The sequence below is a fragment of the Notothenia rossii genome, assembly GCF_949606895.1.
Source record: "Notothenia rossii genome assembly, chromosome: 1".
Taxonomy (NCBI): Eukaryota; Metazoa; Chordata; class Actinopteri; order Perciformes; family Nototheniidae; genus Notothenia; species Notothenia rossii.
In genome coordinates, this window is record NC_136912.1 from 25,479,505 (window position 1) to 25,501,599 (window position 22,095).

At 39.0% G+C, this 22,095-nt stretch overlaps 1 protein-coding gene across 1 annotated transcript in view; it reads left to right on the forward strand.

Moving 5' to 3' along the window:
• Positions 1-19: 19 nt before the first annotated feature.
• LOC307037190 (cytoplasmic phosphatidylinositol transfer protein 1-like) overlaps positions 20-22,095 on the forward strand; it is a 63,807-nt gene continuing 41,731 nt past the window's right edge. The window contains exon 1 of the mRNA XM_079677968.1: positions 20-296. Within this exon, the coding sequence (XP_079534094.1) occupies positions 249-296 (48 nt within the window). The 5' untranslated portion in view covers positions 20-248. The remainder of the gene's footprint in view (positions 297-22,095) is intronic.

Here is a 22,095-nt window from a genome sequence, read left to right on the forward strand (position 1 = left end):
GCATGATAGGAGGGGACGATCCTGACCGAGCTCATTTCTGCCCTCGCGTTCCCTGACGGAGAGAGTGACCGCTGGTTCCGATGAAAGAACTCAAACGTAACTCGGGGTGCATTTCTTAACCCGGACAAACCATCCCCCCACATGCGCTGACACGTCTCCAGATATTACACACATCCCGTCGGAGGGAACGTTTACTGGGCTGGTTTGACACATTGTGAATACATTCAAGAGACGCGCGGAGGGGGAAGATGTTGCTGAAGGAGTACAGGATATGCATGCCCCTCACTGTGGAGGAGGTGAGTCTATGTGAACTTGTTTGTGTCATTTTTCACCTCTGACTGCTTTTTTCAGACCACTCAGACAGCTAAACAGTTGTGTTTGCTGTCCCAGACATGTGGCAGGATGTCTGAGAATTGCATTTAAAAGGCTACAAGATAAACTTGAAGTACTAATTTGAGTCTATCAGTTCCTCACGTTCTGCTTTTCTCTTTCTCTGACAATACTCCGTCTAACATGTTTGTGTGGTGCCTTTTAAAACTTGCCCGCTAACCCCAGATTGACGTCTAGGGCTAATCACTACTTTTAGTTTGATTACGCGGAAAATAACTTAAATCATCCATTTTTAAAGCTTATTTAAAAAACCTAATAACAGCCAGGGCTGTACACTTCAAGCTCTCTATTAAATACTTTTATCTAAAACAAATATATTCTAAAGTGGACAGATCTAATACAATTGCAGATTATCATTATTATTACTACCTACCTCGTTGATCAGCACCATTAACTCCCTTGTAAATTATTATTTCATGGTACCCTATTGGTTGCACATGATTAGACTAACGCAATGTATTTAGGGTTGTTTTATACTGGCAGTTGCACTTCTGCAGCATTGATTGATGATACAAAGAAAGAGCCATTGTCTGTGTTAAGCATTTGTGTTTATTCTTTCTCAAAACTCTGGTCTAAAATTAGAAAGATGGAAATGGTGGGGGCGAAAGTGATTGCTTTCTTGTCCTTGCATGTATGCCATACAGGACAACAGCACTTGTCTTTTAAATTCACAACTGTCTTTTAAATTAACAACACCCATATGTTGTTGTGATCCGTTGGGGGTTCTTGTCTGGTTTTATTCTATCTGAGGGCTAGTAGTCAGGTGGAACAATGGTCTGGTTGCAGAGCACTGTGACCACTGGCATCTAGTCAATCCAGAGGCTATGATGTGAACCCCAATTAGATTGGTTAACCTCAAGAGGAGAATCACATATAACAAGTAGCTCCTTGACCAAATAATTAGGGCATTTCAAAAATAAGTTATTTTTAGCAAGCAAAGCTTGAGATGAAAAAGATAAAATACTTTCTTGCTAATCTTTTCAGCTTCCGTCACTTCAATATCTTGCTATTCAGTCCACCAACTCAATGTAATATGTTTTGTAAGACTTTTCAAAAGTATTGTAGAATTAAGGAGATCACTGAAATGCATCAATCTTTTGTGTTAAAGGCTAACAATATGATTGCACATACAGAGGTAACTCTTGTCAAATTAAAGTCAATTTTTCCTCTTGCTGCCACTTGTGCTCCAAGCTGTGATACAGGCGTTCCACCACTGACTCATGCAGAAAGCTGTGGTCAAAAAGGAAACGTCACCTTCTAATATAAGGGTGTAATTATAGAAATGCACATGCAGATCTTCTTGCTTGGCGCCTTAAATACCTTTGCAATGTGTGTGTGTGACTCATGTATGTGCATCAGGTGTGTGCTTGCATTCACACATACGTTTTTCATTCAGTAAATCAACCTTGAGCCTTCACCATGTGTTTATTTCAAGCCCAGGGGAGTAGTGAGAGCTTGCTTGTCATGTCCGTTGATCTTGTGAACAGATGGATGTCATGAGAAGCAAGAACAGTGTAATTAAAGGCTCAATCTGTGATCACACTTGAAAAAATGTGTTATCTTACCACCACAATTCAAAACACAGCATTGAATACCCTATTGATGTCTGTTAATGCAAGGATCAACTTAAGTTAATTCATGGTTCATCTTTCTGTCTTTATTTTTTTCTTTCCACTTGCTGGATGTATGCAACTTCCTGTCATTTACAGTTGAATCGCTACAGAAAAAAAATTCTTCCTTCACAATGCAGGCCAAACTTTAATACCTGATATACGCTTCTAGTTTATGGTTTAGAAAACAGTTAAGTCTGCTTAAAATTAAATTAACGATAGTCATTGTCACCTTTAAAAAGTAAAATGGATGCATAAGATCATATTCTAGCTGTTATCTGCTACCACATAACACCCTATTTGGATCAAACCCAGGAAACAGGGCGTCATTGTTTGTTGACAGTCCTCACGTAGAAATAAGCCTCCTTATTGGTCAGGGGAAGACAAATAGAGGAGCTGGTTTTGTTTCTCTTTTATTTCTTATCATGGATGCACACATTGCGCTGAGTGTCATCCCTGGTCTCCTCAAAGTCAAAATGTCCTGTCCATCCTGTGGGAGAGACAAAAGAGAAATAAGAATGACAACTAAGATTAAACAACTTGGTGACAACTGCTGATAGATTCCGGAGATGGAGACAGAAGTATGGCAGAGAGGATGAATGGAGGACTGATAGTTTAGCTGGAAGTTCTTGGAATTTTTTCGTCTTTGAAATTCCCCAGTGTCATGCTCATATGCAATGTTTTGTGTGCTTAGATTTGGAGTCATGGGGATGTGCGAGGTCACGTCTCTCTGTGTATATTCTCTGGGAAGGGATAACTGTCTGCTGTCGGCTGTGTTGCGTCATCACAGCCCTACGACTGGAAATGTTAGACTGGCTATCCGTTGTTTCTACAAGTTTAAAAAAACTCCATACACACAGAAGAAATCATTAAGCAATACCGGAGAGCTGTTCTGTGAGCCTCCTTTCTCTGTCCTCTTAATCCCCCATGCCTGTCTGGGTGTGTGCCTGTCATGTTACTGCTGCCTTTGCCCTCCATTAACTCGTTCTTCATTCATATTTCAAACTAAAACTTAAAAGTAATGACTCAACAGAGTAAAAATACCACCTACCAACATCTATAAAACATGTCATATCTTGTTGTTTATTCCTCACAAACACAAAATTGTGAAAATCACAATTTCTGTTTCTACTGGGGGTTATTGTCATTTGGAGTATACCATGAGGTAACCTGGCAAACATTGGAGACATGGAAGTCACTGCACAGGGCCAGAGAATCCTGGAAAGTACCAGGCTAGCTTTCTCACTCTGTGCTATAATAAGATAACTGGCTGATGGCTGTAGCTTTGTATGTAATAGGGTTATTGATTTTGTCATCTATCCATAGGCTAGAAAGTGAATAGGAATGTTTACATAGTCTGAGACTATTTCTGTAAAGGCAATTCTGGCTTCACTCAGCCTACATTGCTGAATCAGCTGATTGTTGTGAGGTTGCCAAAGGGTTGCATGTATAAATGTTTTACCAAGAACAATACTATTCTCCCCGCAATTATGGAAAGTGGGCTATATATCTTCTGGGCTAGATAGGATTTTAAATTGAACTTGGAAACACTACTGAACAATGAAAACATTGGGTAATAAGATGGGCCATGATGTCTCACAATAACCAAATCAAAGAATTCAGGTGCATAAAGTCTGTGAATTTAAAGAAGTTCAATCAGTCTAGTTCAGTTAATTGGTTTAAAGTTCTACCTCAGCTTAGATTAGTTTTAACACTGACCAAAACCATTTAGCAAAGGAATAATGTATTCCCTCTTTCAGTCCATTTGGGAAAAATCTGCTCTGTTCTTCTCGTGTAAGCAGCTCATTCAGCAACCACTGTCCCTATATTCTCCCTGGGAGGGATAGAGAGGTGATGCATTATGGGAGACACAGATAGATGTGTTTCTTCTCGCCGTTCTCTGTGTCCTCTGACCATTATGACTTTCTCTGCTGCAGTAGCTCTCACTTGCACAGTTGCACCTCCCTTTCTTTGGCTGACATGCAGCTTTTCCAGCTCACAAAAATCAGCTGACATCGCCCAAGCTGCGGCTGACCTGAGTCACTGTGTCATCTACTATACAGCATGCCCGCTTTCAAAACCTGTATTCACCTTTAACATGGCCTTGGTTGATACATCTGAAGTTTTTATTTCAACTTTGACTTCAGATTAACAGCTTGGTCAGTGCAGTGAAAAGAGCACAGGAGAATGCTTTGAATCGCGCTAGCACTCGGAGGTTATCAACTGAATGAGGTTTTCACAGGGAAAAAACTAAAATAAAGCAGGTCTTCTTGAAGAAGGCCACACTCATTTTTTATTCCGTTAACCATATCACTCAGACCATAATGACATTCAGTGAAAGCCAATAATAAGATTCTCATTGAAAGCTAAGTTAACTGAACATCCATGTGTTTTCAATCTTTGAAGTAGTTAATAGACTGTCCTACTTTTTGCCGTACGGATGTTTGACTGGGTGTTGGCTCTGGCAGTAACTGCTCTGAGAAACGTGTTGGGGAACGTTGGCTGTCAAACGTATAAAATAATTTACAATTGTTTACAAACCCTGATTAGTCATCACATAATTACTTGATCCCATGTGGGTTTATTCAGCAGACCTTGAATAGTTGGTTCAATCTAAGAATTAAAGAAAGATATTTGTTTCGGCTTTGCCTGTTTAACCAAGGGAAGTTGCTTGTTCTGTTGGCAGGCTGAAGGGATGGATTGACTTTGGGATGGATGGCTGTATAAATGGCAGGATGTGGGGGCAGGCGGCCCAAATGAATGGCCGGATGAATGGCTGGAAGGACACCTGGGTTGCAGGCTCACGCTGGTATTTTTAAAGGCCAAGGCATCTCAAGAGAATTCATATCTTACAATGTATTTTGCCCCACGCCAAACACTCTTAGAGTTTGTACACATTACCTAAGCCTCATTTGGAATCACACAGTATGCTGGGAGACAGGTGAAAACACATACACCACAGAGGATGGACCTATAAAGTATTGTAAGGATTAGAACTGCTGTGTCATATTTATGCTTTCTGCCACGAAGGATTATATGTCATAGATGTAAAAGGAAGTGTTCATGTTGGACAGATATCGGTTCAGCCGTCAAGCATGACTTTGAGAATTTAAACCATTTCAAGCAACACTACCCTCCATGGCTTAAATGGATAAAACAGTTTGTTATTTGAGTCACATCTTTTTTTTCTTCAGTGTTGGCAGAAGTGTCTATACTTCATTCATGCTATAGAACAAATTGTTTGTTAGTCCTTTTTATTAAGAGCTCTTCGACAAAATTGGTTGCCTTTGTCAAATCTCAGAGCATGTTTCCATGACGCCAGCAGTTCAATTAATATCCACAGGCTGGGAAAGCTGAAAAGCAGTGAGAACAAATGTGCTATAGTTCAGTGAGGAGTCTCTCTAGACAAATTAAACAGTTTCTTTCAGGCAAGGTAATTAAAGAGGCCACTTTCCTAGAAGGACTGGGTGTTCCTGCATTTAGAATACATGATGTAATGAAATATGATATAAAGTTGTGTAAAGTGAGACTTTACCTACCTAGTAGGGAAATTCTCTTGTATCTGTTTATAGTATTATTCACAAACTCTTCTATCCCATCCATTCTGTACCAAACTTTCTATTTTTATGTATAGACCCCTCCCATCTACTCCAGGGTTTGTTTACAAAATGGGTTCTGTAAAAGCCGTTTATTGCTTTGGTGTCATGTAAAAGTGCAAGGCCTTTTTTTGCCATCTGGTATACATGACAATGCTGTGATTCAATCAACATCCCATTTACTTCCATTTACTCCATCATGGGTTGTGATGGACCATTATCCACGAATGAGGCCTATTCTCATTTCCTAGATGGGTGTGTGTGTGTGTGTGTGTGTGTGTGTGTGTGTGTGTGTGTGTGTGTGTGTGTGTGTGTGTGTGTGTGTGTGTGTGTGTGTGTGTGTGTGTGTGTGTGTGTGTGTGTGTGTGTGTGTGTGTGTGTGTGTGTGTGTGTGTGTGTGTGTGTGTGTGTGTGTGTGTGTGTGTGTGTGTGTGTGTGTGTGTGTGTGTGTGTGTGTGTGTGTGTGTGTGTGTGTGTGTGTGTGTGTGTGTGTGCGTCTGCATGCGGGCATGTTTGTGTATGTGCGTGTGTGTGTGTGTCTGCATGCGGGCATGTTTGTGTATGTGCATGTGTGTGTGTGTGTGTTAGTGCATGTGCGTCCACTGACTCAAAGGCTGTTTTACAAAAAGAGAGTTACATGAGACCGTCACGCCTTTCAGGAGAAGAGATTGATTTATCCATTTTAAATGTGTCTCTCTCTCTTGAATGCACTTTGAGTTGAAGCGTGCTTGCTTCTATTATTTGAAAGTAAAATGCATACATACACCATACAGAAAACATCTTCATTGTCTCTAATGGGGGTTCAACAACCTCCATCTTAACAACAGCATCCACCGCTCTGGCCATGAGATGTTCAGGATGCTGGTGAAAAGTAAATCTGTTACATATTATACTAAAAGAGAGTAAAAGCTTGATTTTTACTTTTGGAAAATAACCATAAAGCTTTAGCTGGCAGTGTCTGACTTTGTAAGTGAGTTTCCTTAATAAAACGCCAATCTGCTGTAACTGTCTTATCATAATAATTAATAACTTAATAACTACCCTGGTTTATCCACTATGGAAAATAACAACATGTATTTCGAGTTAATTATTCAAGGATGCTGTGTCACTAGAACGAAAAGAGTATTTATTCAACCATCTCTCCGCTGCAACAGCAAATCACAGGAGGAATAAAAGCAGTTTTCTAGCTGCCACAGTCTGAAGGCGGCTGCTAAATACGTATGTGGCTGAAAATAGAGACAAAGCAGCTAGTTCTTAAAGCTACTTCTTTTCGTGCTGTTTTCAATGTAGACATCTTCACTAAAATGATTTACTGTTGCGTGTTTGCATTCTTACACGGTTTCTTAGGAATGGCTGCATGAGATTCTTAATGGAAGGTTTTGCTTTCACTTGTTGTACAAGAACATCTAAAGGATTTTGTCTTATATCTAGTCTTTAGTTTAATTGAAAATGGACCTTTTGTATAAAATGGATGTCACCCAAATATGTACAAATATGGTAAAAGCCTGAGAGGCAGAACATGAGTGTGAGTTAATGGAATTATGTGAGAGATGAAGCTTCACAGCCTCTTTATAGCACTTGACATTCAGACATTCATTTTGCCGCACTGAGCCAAGCACCTACTACAAGTGGACGAGCACACTTTTCTTTGTTGTTTATCAGAAGAGATTTTACAGGCTTTGGTTGAGCAGCTCTGACAGGAAACATGAAGCAGTTTATTCTTTGCCTGGAAGTGTGTTTTCACCTTTAGTTGTGACGCGTGGAAAGTCAGCGAATGGCATCAAGATGGTACTTGGGCTCCTATAAGTCATACTGCATACAAATATTAGTAGTGAAATGATTCTCATGTTTGACATTTTTCATACACTGTGGAGACCTGGGGGGAAAACAGTCATGGGTATTATATGTAGTATAATAGCGCTATAACAGAAGACCTGTTTGAGAGTAAACTTTAAAGCATGTTGATAATGGGTGTTATAAAAGCACATTTCTGCTCTGCTCAAAGTACTTTTTGGCAATGTCTGAGTCTGTGTCGGACAAGTTGGTAAGATTTGATTGTGATTTCACTATTGAATTTAAGGTTATTTTCAAAAATCAAGAATGCTCGTTACTTTCTTGGCTAATGTTAGAAAATAGAGAACATTTCCATTACAGTGTAACATAGGCATTGCCTGCATATGACGCAAATTCTGAAACAGTTCACCTTAGCAAAGCTAGAGACAAGCAAATTCTGGTATTATTTTTCTTTGAACCGACTAATGTATTGCTTGAACAATCACTTCTGCCCCGCAGCATTCTAGCTTAATCCAATTACATGTTAGCGTGTCAATTATAGGTCAATTCTTGACTTGGATGTTAAAATGCTAGTAGTAGCAAAGTTTAACCTATCTAGGCTACAGCTGAGCCTGAAAACATAATGCTTAGGCAAGGCAAGTTTATTTATATAGCACCTTTCAACACAAGGCAATTCAAGGTGCTTTACAAAAATGAAAGATTATAGGTTGATCTAATTTGAACATGTATAGCTTTGCCCACTAAAGTACTATACAGTTGTGTACCACCCTCAGGTCAAACTGGATATTTGTCCCGCCACAACCATATTTACACAATCCCTGAATTATTGAACAGATCCCTGACAAAAGCAATTGTACTGTTAACCTCTGGTCAGCCCTGAATGCGAACCTCTTTGGTACAGGCTCAGAAGAAACATTATCACAAGTTCGAAAAATAAACAAATCATTGTGCTAAAAGTAGGATTTAAAATGACAATGTCTCCATTCATTCACCAAATGTATCTCTTGAGCCTGAAAATGACTTTAAAGTTGCCTTCTATTCGTTTTTTTACGCTATCAGAGGCCAGCCATGTATGTGCCCTGACTCATTGTTCACTGTTGCCTTTATTTCTGGACTCAAATTTAATTTCATGTTCTGGTATTCCCCTCATACTCTGTGGTTTCCGTTGCGTCGAGTGTGTTTTGTGTATGCGTACATGTTAGAAGGCACAGCGCTGTTGTTTTTTGACAACTGGTCCGTCTGGCGTAAATGCTAGTCACTCCTTTAACTCTACAGAGAATCTCAAAAAGGGTACAAGTGCAGCAGAAAAGGAGGGAGAGCTGGGACATTGGTGGCTTTTTCTCCCTTCTTTTCTGAATAAGTCTGTAGACATTCAAATGAAAGATTTACCAAGAAAGGATAAGTGCAGACGGATGGAGCTTGTGATGGAAGTTTGGCAGAAGTTACTTTCTGTAAAATATATGCAAGCAGGAAAGAAAATGTAAGATGTAGAAAGGCTGATATACTTTAGTGGTCACATGAAATATAAAAAAGGTGGGAAGTGTTGAAATGGAAGTCATCTATGATTTAATGCTGCCAGTGTTTTTTTAAGCAGCTTTTTAATATTAGCGTTAAGAAAGATGTTACTGGGCTGCACTGTAATTCCAAAAGCTTTAAAATAGAGATAATGTTCATATGCAGGTTTTGTGTGTTTGTTTTAAAAAGCTCTTTTAATAACTGAAAGGCTTAAGTTGTTAGTTTTGTCAATACTTGCACAAAACACATTGTACTATTGTGCCCTCCGGGCCGGTGGCATTGTATTCTCACTGGCCCCACCATTGTAACCAATGGCCCGGAGCATTCATCCAAAAAAAAATCGACTTATAATGAAAAAGATTAACACATTTGTTGCAATAGTAATTTATGAACTAACTACATTACTACCTGTACTACAACATTTGAATCATCAGTTCTTCCTAATTTTCCTCAATTGTTCATATTTGGTTTATTAAAATAATGATATTGTGGTCATTATTAAAAAATGTCTGCTATTATTATGAGTATTATTATTTGTATAATGCGCTTTCTGCCTTTCTATCATTAGGAATTAGAAATATAATGGCGATGTAATAGATTAGATTACAGCCTTCATTATCCTAAACTGCTGGGACATTTCCCGCATAGGTCGGCATTGATGTACAGAGCCGACAGAAGACCTTGTTTATATTGGCATCATATTGAGAGGTGCAGCCAGTGACGCGTCCTAAACCAGGAAGTAAGCTGCTGGTTCCCTCGACAAAATGCAATGGGATTTCTCCACAGGGTTTTGGAAAATAGCTGGAAATAAGGTCTGTAGAAAACAAACCTGTTTGATAAATGCACGTTTTGTTCAGCCGGATAATCTCCACATGTCTACCTTACTTTTAACATTTTCGAATCATAAATCTAATCGATAGATTATAAAAGGGTTTTAGGACATTTTACAGTGTGGCTAAAACCTTCTCTCCCTCTTCTTCTCATACTCCCTGTCACTCTCCTTTAACTCCTCCGGTGACTTTCTTTTATTTGAAGATAGTTTTTTGCCCAGCGCTTGGCCGGTTACCGCTGGTATTAAAAACATTTAGGCGAATGGTTAGGTGGCGCGATAGTCTGTAGTGAAGGAGCGCGCTCCCGCTCAAGGCTGTTTGCTTTTCAACCAACAACGACAACCGCCTCACGAAACGCTATGTTGTAGCGTTAATAAACGAAACAATTTAACAATTTAACTAAATTGCTAGTCAAAATACCAATACCACAGGACAGCTTGGTACATTTTTTTTTTTTTTAAAGTAATATTTTTAGTGGCCCGAGCGCGTCTATCGTTTTTCCAACCCAGTTTAGATTTAACCACGCACACTTCCGCATTACGCAAGGATCGACGTAACTCTGCGCGATAGCGTCATAGACTTCATCTTCGGCGGTCGCGTTAAAGCAGGATATTGAATCGTTGTTTTTTGTCTTTCCAAAGGATTTGTTGACTGAAAGTAAACGATCCTGTAATCAAAGCCATATCGAAGAGTCCTGAGATTGTATTAATGGTGTTTTATCATTTATAAATAGCCTGTGTGTATCCTCAAATGTCGTTTTCAGGACAAACAAAAGACGTTTTAAATATCTTATCAGAATAGCCTGTGTGTATTCTCAAATGTCGTCCTGAGATTGTATTACTGGTGTTTCATCATCTATAAATAGCCTTTGTGTATCCTCAAATGTCGTTTTCAGGACAAACAAAAGACGTTTTAAATATCTTATCAGCTGGTGTAAGTGCAGAATATTGAATATAACCTTGACTATTAATGTGTACTTCATTTATCTGACAGCATTATTTAATGATACTATTTTATATATATATACACACATTTATTCATTTATAAACATATATATATATATATAAACACACACTTATATGTACTCACACATGTATTTATTCATTTATACACACAGATGTATTAATTAATTTATACACACACTCACATATATACACTTTATAGTAATTCATTTGTACACACATATATATATATATATATATATATATATATATATAAACAAAACAATACAATATAATAAAAACAGTTGCAATAATAACATAATATGGTATGATCAATTCTACCCTTTTGTTTTTGCTCCCATATTTCAATTAAAAGATATTTTTCAAAATCAATATTGGTGGGGGCTCTTTTGCAAAGATAATCAATAACACCACCTGACAGTTGTTGCAGATTACACAGCATACTTGTTACTTGCACACATGTGCAATGGTCCCAAAAACGCCAAAACCTGCACTGTAAAACAATATATACATTTATTAGGCACTCTGAATAAGGGTTGACTGTGTAATAATCATGCCTTTTAATTGGTGTATATGTCTCACCAAGTGAAGGCTGAGACAGTGGGAGGGGTGAGGTAGGAACAGGGGACTGCTGAATGCTGAAGTCCCAGGATACAATCCCAAATTGACTGCATGATCCACTTACCTGTTTGCATCAACTGCAGTATTAAATGATGAATTAACATTACCTCAGTAAGTGTGGTCGTCAGTCATATTGACAAAAAAAGCACTATTATATTGTATATTGTATATTATGCGGCGTTTAAAAGGTAGGTATTTCGCTCGATTTCGCGGGTGTGCCGCGTGAGGCAGTGATGTAACCATAGGGATGTAACGCCAGGTTGATGCTGTGACGTAACGCCGCTTCGATGCTTGCGTGATTGCGGAAGTGGGATCTAAACTGGGTTGGAAAAACGATAGACGCGGCCCGAGCGGGCAAGTGGAAAGTACGTTATGCTGGCCCGGGGTGTCTAAATAGTGCTTCCGGGCCAGCGGGCCATTTATAATGTCGAGCCCTGATAATGTATCATTTTACATACTTTTTACAGTCTTTTTTAGATTGTTTCGAACACTGTGCTTCCTCTGTGAGTTGCGGAAGATACTTTTACACTCGGGATAAGAATACACTCATGCACATTGGTCATCGTGCTGTTCTGCTATGCCTTCCGCCCACACACAGGTGTAATGCATCTTTAGAAGGACTATCAGCTCAGCCCACACACCCATACACACAAATTAGACCATCTATAGATAGCTATATGCTGACACACTTCATTATCATCACTGGTTTCTATGGTAACCATTACCATCTATCCCTACCATTACCCACATAGATGGTGGATTATAGTGATTATAGTGTCGGACCATCCCTAGGATAACTGTCAAATAACGAGGCAGATGATGGAATCTCACCTTCCCCCAAACCCGGGATTTAGCACTGAGCATTTCCTTCCTAGCTGTGTGTGCTTAGATTCAATAACATAAAGGTAAATAAACTGTGCTGATAATCCAGATTAACACCATTCTGATTCTGTTGCTTAGAGGTAGACACATTTTGCTCAAAGTTGAATTTCTGGGGCCTATTGATTGACATTAGATTTAAAAACAAAGCAAATGCATTCTGACATTCAACAAATCACAATGCTAACGAGCTGATGTCGAGCAGGTACATTGTTTACCGCATCCAGCAGCTCAGATTAGCTTGTTAGCATGCTCAGGTTAATGGGAAACAGAATAGTTATCCTAATTTTGAGGGAACATAGATAACGGTTTCAAATTTCACAACACTTGCACACATCTTTAACGACATATTTTACTCCTTAATACAAATATCCACCTCATGTTGGCGCTAGAGGAGAAATCGGATGCCACAAAAGTCATCAGGATTTGTCGCGTGGGTCTACAAACCAGCTTGATAAATGGTCTAGGCTTTATAAATGTATCTTCTAAATTTCATGCCAATGAAGCCAATAGCTGTTTAAAATATGGACCAATGCGGTGGACAGACAGAGATCGACATTTCCACATACAGCCATGCCATTCAAATTTAAAATGTAGACATTATAAAGTAACCTTTTAACTCAACAACTTCAGCTACTCTAGCTGTGTATATTAAAACGTACATAAGGTAATATTTTTCACAAGATTCTTACTGAGACGCAATGAAACATTGTTTTTCTTAAATCCCTAAATGGCTTATCTTTTCAGTTTCTATTGTCATGTGTTTCTTAGCTTTCATATTGACTTGACATGATGACTTCATGGAATGCACGTTTAACATTTGGTGAGATTCATCCTGTGGCTGCTAAAGATAGATACCTTTTTTTTGGGTAGATCTATCAGAGAAAATAATTACTTAAAACCCCCCATGACGGCCATTTGAGGCCAATTGCACGGATTCAGAACTGTGCTGGTGACAGCCTGAAATTAAACCAATTTGTCTCAGTTCCCAGTATGCTGATTTTTTTTTTTAGGAACACATTTTTGAAGGGACAGTGGTGCTATACAAGCCCGAAGAAAGTTGTGGGATCAATATTTAGTCACTTTTAAACAAGGGAATTGTGATAAAGGAACACAGAGATCATCAAATCAATGATTGCTGGCTGAAATGAAGCTATTAAACTTCACGTCTTATCTTAATGACTTCACAGTGAAGGTGGATGTTAGAGTGATAGTGTGTGTGTGTGTGTGTGTGTGTGTGTGTGTGTGTGTGTGTGTGTGTGTGTGTGTGTGTGTGTGTGTGTGTGTGTGTGTGTGTGTGTGTGTGTGTGTGTGTGTGTGTGTGTGTGTGTGTGTGTGTGTGTGTGTGTGTGTGTGTGTGTGTGTGTGTGTGTGTGTGTGTGTGTGTGTGTGTGTGTGTGTGTGTGTGTGTGTGTGTGTGTGTGTGTGTGTGTGTGTGTGTGTGTGTGTGTGTGTGTGTGTGTGTGTGTGTTTTCAGGGAAATATAAGACACAAGGAAAATAATGTCTGGTGGAACAAGAAGAAATATGTTCTTATCTATTAATTCAGATACTAGGGGCAATAATCACAAAGCAGGTTCTAGGCAGTACCTTAATCTAAAAGCATTACATTCAAATCCATGTTTGTTTCATCAGACAATAATGAGTTTTTTGTGTTTAACTGCGTCTCCAAAATCACAATGACTATTTAAGCCAATACCTTTGATCCATAAAAGTGCTAAAATAAATTACCTTCTACTAATGACCTTTTCGTACATTCTGAATGTATTTTTTAACAAGTTAATGGGTCTTTTTGATCCCACTATGTGACTCATTATTTTGTTTGCAATGATAGTAATACTTTGTTGAAATCGGAACATTTCCCATATCAGTAGAATCTGTCTGTGTTCGTGTTCACAGACAACATGCTTTCAATATAGGCTGTTTTTCACACGGCCAAGCGCCTATAAGGATGCTATGGCAGCTTTAGATCAGACTTGCGAATTGTTGTAATTAGGGTTAGCCATTGTCCATTGCCGACGTGCCAATTCGGTAAACATTGCACAGACCTGGTAGTGATGGTGAAATCATGTGACAGTGTAACACGGGCTGCACATGACATACACTAGTTGTAGCCAGCTGACCCATAGGAACCCTCTACCTTACACCACCCATTACGCTGTTGTGATTATCATGTATTAGTCTATAACAGAATGTACTCAAATCTGGCCTATGAATAAAATATGTTTTTCTTTAAAGGAGAGTCAAGCTTCTGCCAACCACCTTTCTCCAGCTATTTTTGTTTCTGTTTATTTTCAAGGAAATATTTCTAAGCCAATCACCCTTAAGCATGCTTTTAGTTTTGGTTCCAGCGTTTATGAAAAATACATTTCATAATGCTCATTGTTCATTTCAAAACTTTGGTCCAGCCGTTGTGTGAGTCTCATGAGACTCATCAGTGCAGCCTTCATGATGCATTTCAGCTGCAGACAGACTGCACACACACACACACACACACACACACACACACACACACACACACACACACACACACACACACACACACACACACACACACACACACACACACACACACACACACACACACACACACACACACACACACACACACACACACACACACACACACACACACACACACACACACACACACACACACACACACACACACACACACACACACACACACACACACACAGACAGAGTTTAACTCTTGGCTTCTGCACTCTCATTGACCTCTGGAAACCAGTGCCTGTCTGCTAGAAAAATATTGCAGGGCATTTGAGTTGCAATTATCAAAGCATGGAGTGTCTTCAGGATTTTTTGCCAACAAATTAAAGTTTGCAAGCAAAACAGCTTATGACATTCTTAGACTGACGCTGCTAGGCAACAATAATCGTCACTACAAAAATAAGTGCTCTATTGATGAGAAACTACAGAGGAGTTAGTGATATAGCTGTTGGGGTTATGTATCCATGTCTGTCCCTCATTTAAAGATCAGAAATGGAGAATATTTCACATGTTATGACATAGATATGTCATTGCAAAGAAGATATTTTGTGGAAATGTTAGGTTTTCTCTTCTTCGAAATAAAGCATCACCTTTGGTTGGTGAAGACGAGTGTGCTGCGTGGAAGTCGACCCATGTTGTGCTATAGAAGATTTCTAAGTATCTAAGTCCTCAGATTTCAAACAGATGCTATTTGGAGCGCCTTACATGTGAAAATTGCATAATCCAGCTTACTGTGCGTGCTTCAGTTTAATAGATTTTCCATAACAACAGTGTTATGTTTCTTGACAGCCATGTTAAGTGAACCGGCTAGTGAAAATAAAAAAAAGCACTCGAGAACGTTAATTTGTGTATATACTAGACCCATTCTGTTCATTCAAAGTCTGCGGAGCAAACAATCTAAGTGTGTATCTCATAAAGACTATCCCCCCTCCCTCATCACGGTTCACCATCCTTTCACTTTCCAGGTTTTACAGCCCTGGAAAGGCAAACAGGGGGCAGATGTGCCGGCTCTTTAAATAGACCTAAAGAGGTCTTAACAAGAAGCCTGCTCAGTTCTGAGTCCGACTGCCCCTCACAGCCCCTCCTGGAAAATTCCAGGAATCGCATATAATTACTGAGATGTATTCTCAGTTTATTTGATTTGACCTTTTCATGAGTAACGTGTTATTCGTCAACTGTAGATATACTACTGCCAGTACTAAATACATGTTTTTTTCACAAGCGTGGTGCAGGATTTAAAACGTATTTAAAACTTCCAAAAACCAACATATTTATGTAATACTTGCACATTCCAATACTTCACATCACAGGACATAAGCCGTAGGACCTGTCTATTTTTGCACAGCCCCTATTTTTGTTGATCCAAGTCTCTTTGATTTGGAGCCTCTTCTCAGGCCACATGGACTAAACATGATTTATCCCATATTGATTGCTGTGCGCTTATTTTTGTACTCCTATCTTTTGCTTTCCGACCACAATCTGTACTGTTGGTTTGGTGCGCACACAGCAATGATCACATCCCACACATTTCTTTTCTTAGCGTACATGCTTTTGTGTTTTTTGTGCATATGAATCACTTCCATCCCAGATCCTTTTTTATTGTCCTGAGGGCGACCCTTTTTTTAAGCCTACTCTGGGTTTTGACTCTCCATTTGTTATTCAAAAAGGCTCATTAATAAGCAATGCAGTTAACTTCAAGTTGGACGACTGACAGATACTGTAGGTGGCCTCAGTGGCTGAATATAGATGAGAGAGCAAAACAGATCAAATAAATATGTGGCTGAGCTTGAGCTTGGTTTTAGTGTGAGGACAAACAAATATGGTTATTTTTTGGATAGAAATGACTCAATTAAAGATCTCAACACATAGGTACACGTAATTAACCTTAAAATAGGTTACTTATGTTCATCCATACTTAAATCAAAGGATAAAGGTTGTTTATTTCATTCCTAATCTGACCTCCTTGACCCCAATGTAGATTGTAACATACCATTTATAAGCTGCTTCTCTTCAACGTATTTGACTAGGATAGTGATGGTGGGAAATTCATGCTGAATGTAATCGGAATACATGTAAGTATCACTTCTATCTGTTTTACAGAGAAATGGAAAGAAGAAAAAGACAATAGTCAAACTGAGCCAAGCCGGAACTGAACCTCTGAGGAAGGAATGTTTTGCTGGGTCATTAATTAGATATGGCTCTGTCTTGTGTCTGTCTAACTCCAAACATATTTCCTTCCAACTTCCTTCCCCTCTGCAACCCTAGTGATGTCATCTCTCACACACACACACACACACACACACACACACACACACACACACACACACACACACACACACACACACACACACACACACACACACACACACACACACACACACACACACACACACACACACACACACACACACACACACACACACACACACACACACACACACACACACACACACACACACACACACACACACACACACAGGCCTGGAATCAACGGTGCAGATATTTTGGAAAAAGCTGGGTGATTTCCTTGAAATAAAGGGGGGAAGCGAGGCATTGCTGCTGCAGTAATTTGGCCTTAATAGGGCTTTGACGTCATTGGGAGGCCAAACTAGACTGTGGTGCATACTTCGGAAAGCTTTACTCGGGAGGCCCTAAAAGACGACCTTTTGAATTCTGTTGCCGTGAAGTTGATCGCACTTGGCAGTCCATCTGGGCTTCCATAGGGTTGTGCTTGACAACATTCTTATCAATCCATAATGCAGTTAACCCAAGTAGTAAAAACGTTTAATCAAAACATTTGCAGTATTAATTTACTGTTCTTTATAATATATGTATCATATATAATCACATAAATCATAAGAAAAACCTCACTTTTATGGTCTACTTTAATGTCAGTCGAATCATTTTGAGTCACCATAATGGCATTGAATACCATTATAAAATGATTTACGTTGGACTCTTGTTGGGCAGTGTGTTTTCTGACCAACTTACATGCATACCTAACGTGTATGCATGTTCGCTAGATCAATTAGTTTTAACCTTGTGGCTGTGATTGTGCATACATTTAATATATCTGCCTCTGGGATTGACCCTAGTCATGGGTGTGTGTGAAAAGCACTTTTGCAGTATGTTTGCAGATGGATGACGTCAGGGAAGCGGGAACCAGGCCAGAGGGCTGAACTGTGTGCTGAGGCTGAACGTCAAGTTCCCCTCTCTGTTTGTTTACCTTCACTCTTCCTTCACTGGGAAGGAAAGAAAATAGGAGGAGGGGACGAAGGAAGGAATGGAGCGGCGTAAAAATGGAGATGGAAAAAAAAAGAGTTACAGCTGTTCTGACAACGTTGACAGCTGGGAGGAAGTCATTTGTTGAAAGCAGAGGTGGTGCCAAAAAGAAATTTGGCCTCAAATACATAATATGTGGAGAGCCTTTCTACCCTTGAATGTTGGTCTGTATCGCTGAAAAGGGACTTGTGTTGTGGGTTTTGATTAAGTGCTGCTCGGAAGTTTAGAGCAATAAATCCAACTGTATTAATAAAACGGTTTGGCTAAAGGTCTTCTAAAAGGAGGTTTTTATGTACATCAGTATCTTGCCCTAAAAAGATCTGAGGAATATGACTCGTCCCTTTAGCAATGATAATTTGTGTAAATCCAAAACAAAGACTAAGAGGCTTTGATGCCCTGTTTAATTTGATGAAGCCACAAATTGGTTCAGCGTCATGGAAAATTAATTATGGAACACATGGGGTTGTGTGACAGAGGGAGGTAGCACCATTCGGTTCGAATGAATTCACTACAAACATTTGGACACATATTAATTGGATTAAAGTGACAGATTTTCAATTAAAATGTGGAGCAACGGTTTAATCTTATTGAGAGCTGGGCTATAACTCAATATGATTATTTCTTGTCCTTCAATGGAATCTTTAAATCATTTAAATATACACAAGCACATACTAACTCAAGTTTCTCTGAACATTGGATGTGAAATATTTTAAAGGAGTGTCCTTTGAAAATGTGTTTCTTTGTTCTTATTATTTATTGAGTTGGCAAAATGGTATTTGATTGTAGACCTAACCCCACAAAATACTATTGCTATATTTAGACTTATTCAAAACCTTATAAGAAAATGCTTGCATATCCTGAAACAAACCCATTGCCCCATCCCCATGAAATCTAACTCTAAAAAATGCATGTATACACAGTGGAGTCTTGTTGTCTGTCATTGTGTTTACTGTCTGAAAAAGTCTGGGCAAAATGAGGGAAAATGCATTTGGTGTTTGTGATATAAATTATTTCCTTTTACATCACTGCCTGTTGTTTTAGCTGAAACAGAGGCGGCAAGCCAAGCCCATATTTTGCAGGGCTTTAGAGGACAAATATTGGTTTGCGTGTGAGTAGCCTTCATCATCTCCAGGTGTTTTGAAAATAGAACATTATCTATGCTTTGCCTACACACAAAATGTGTAGCCTATACCAGTGTCTTTGTTCCACATGCCCAGTCTGTCCCATCTTGTTTTAATGTTGTTTGGTCTACTTAACTGTCTGTTCCTCATGTACCCTCTTCCTGCTGTGTGTTTGGCCTCGGATCAATGGTCCCTGTTAGCAACATTGTTATGGAAACACGGTAAAGTTTCCTTTTAGCTACAAAAAACAATCAGACTGAAAGACAAGGACATCCAAGCAGAAGCCTTTCTAGACAATTAGCATATTGTACCAGCGGCTGCTGATTTGACATTTTGGCTGCTGTAGATAGTCAGTTCATGCTTGTTGCCCAAATAAAGGAAAGACACCTGCCTCAAGTATGTGATGCAGGTTTGAAGGTACTTTATTTATTTATTGTTTCCACCAATGTCATTGCTTATGAAGGACAAATATATCCAAAAAGCAGTCAGTAGCGTGTTTTAGGTGTTTTCAGATCTGGCAATCCTACAAGACACCACAAATCAATTGATCTGCCTTTCTTTTCTTTCAGGTATAGTCGTTCAAAACAGTTATACAAAATGTTGTATGATGTAGTGTTGAAACTACCCTGACTTTGAATGTCCTCCCTGTCCATTCTCATCTCTTGCCAATTAACTAACTTCCGGCTGTCACACTTGTGATGTTAAAACCCAGGGTAGTCTTTGTCCTATGGGAAATGGTGTTGGGTCAAGGCTTCGAAATATAGAAATGTCAAATGAACAATATTTATTTTTCACTATATCCGCAAATGCACACTGTTGAACAAGGTTGTGTTTTATGCCTGTTCTTTTTTCTTTTTACTAATGCTTGTGGGTTTTTAAAGGATTTAATAGTTCTGATACATAAACCGGACTGTTACGCACTTACGCTTGACATTGGCTTTCTATTACAACCTTTTTTTTCTTCAAAAATTGCTATTTTGTGTGAGTTGTGTCATGGTGTTGAATAGTATTGTATTGGATAGTATTTGTATGGATAAATGGCTCTCACTGGGTTCATAATATGCACTTATTTTGTTTGGTCATAAAAAGATCCCCACATCTTCTGGATTATATATTTATTTTTTATAAAATAAAAGCTTTTTTTCAACCGGCATGAGCCAAACCACTGTTTCCTTTTTGTAGAAGTGATCCCAGGCTACCACTGAGCCAGCCATTAACTAATAGATGTTTCTTCAGTGATTTACAAGGACTGAAGTGTCTTGTCTTGGCTGCCTTTCTGGCCACACCACCTTGTGCCTCCATCTCTCTCCGCTGCCTCCTCTGTAACTCTCTCTTTTTCCTGACGCACACAAACGATTCACATGCACAATCTTCCCCTCACTTAGAATGAAAAAAAATACATTTGTAATGCATTTCTCTTTTGCTGCATAAGTCTGTTGCAGTCCATTTGAATCCCTTTTATTGCTGTATCTGTCTGCTCTGTGGCAGTGCCCCTTTTATTTCTCTCTTCCTCTGTTAGTCAGCCTATATGTAAAGTTCATAACAAAGCAGGGCTGTCAGTTCTTCATACTAATGGGTGATATGCCACACTTTGTAGTGATTTACATTACAGCCAAATTATGCCCTCAGGGTGAGAGTTCAAAGAGGTTTATATTAGCAAAACATCAACACAAGCTGACAGATACACTGCCATAATCTCACTAACCAGTTATTATGGCTCATACAAATAGCAAACCTTTGCCTATGTTTACACAAAATAAAAATTTGTATTTCAGGCCACTTTAAGAATGACAGTCCAATATTTACTGTCCCTTTTTAACTCTGTTTAACACCTCTTAAAGGCATCATTTGGCCTTCTTCTTTTGCGTCAGCTTGAGTGTGTCTTTGTTTTGATTTATCTTAGGTTTGTCTTTGTGTGGCATTAACCAAACGTTTTGTCTTTGTTTGCCATTAGCTAAAGTTTGTCTTTGTTTGCCATTAGCTAAAGTTTGTCTTTGTTTGGCATTAGCTAAAGTTTGTCTTTGTTTGCCATTAGCTAAAGTTTGTCTTTGTTTGGCATTAGCTAAAGTTTGTCTTTGTTTGACATTAGCTAAAGTTTGTCTTTGTTTGACATTAGCTAAAGTTTGTCTTTGTTTGGCATTAGCTAAAGTTTGTCTTTGTTTGGCATTAGCTAAAGTTTGTCTTTGTTTGGCATTCGCTAAAGTTTGTCTTTGTTTGGCATTAGCTAAAGTTTGTCTTTGTTTGACATTAGCTAAAGTTTGTCTTTGTTTGACATTAGCTAAAGTTTGTCTTTGTTTGGCATTAGCTAAAGTTTGTCTTTGTTTGCCATTAGCTAACGTTGTCTTTGTTTGCCATTAGCTAAAGTTTGTCTTTGTTTGGCATTAGCTAAAGTTTGTCTTTGTTTGATTCATCTTAAGTTTGTCTTTGTTTGGCAGTAGCTTATCTCTGTCTTTGTTTGATGTTATCTTCATTTTGTCTGTCTGCTGTTTGGTGCTGGAAGGTATAGCTTACAGTTGGTGTATTTTTTTGCCTTTTTTGTCTATAAGGATTTATGAAGCTGAAGCAAAAAAATCATTAAAAAAAGTTTAAAGTGGACCTATCATGCTATATTTGAATAATATATTGTAGGGCCATACCTATATAAAACATGTCTGCAAAGTTTTTTTTTCAAAATACCAAACAGATCATGCATTTTAGCCATGCCTCATTTCGCTCTATTTGCTCTTTTTTAGCCCTGTTTTGCAAGGGCTGAATCTGAGAAGTCTTCTTCGCTGCTTTTGTGGCAGACTACAGCGCCACCTACAGGCCTTGCATATGTACTACAGCGTCTCCAGCGTCTTCGAACGGCAATGGCCGTGGCTGTCTCCTCCTGATAGGTGGAGAGTTTGGAGCTCCTCGTTTCTGACGTCATAGAAGTGTTTCAAATCTGTATCAGTCTGTATCATATCCGTTGCAGCCCCTTTTTAAGAGATTTGGGTATGGAGG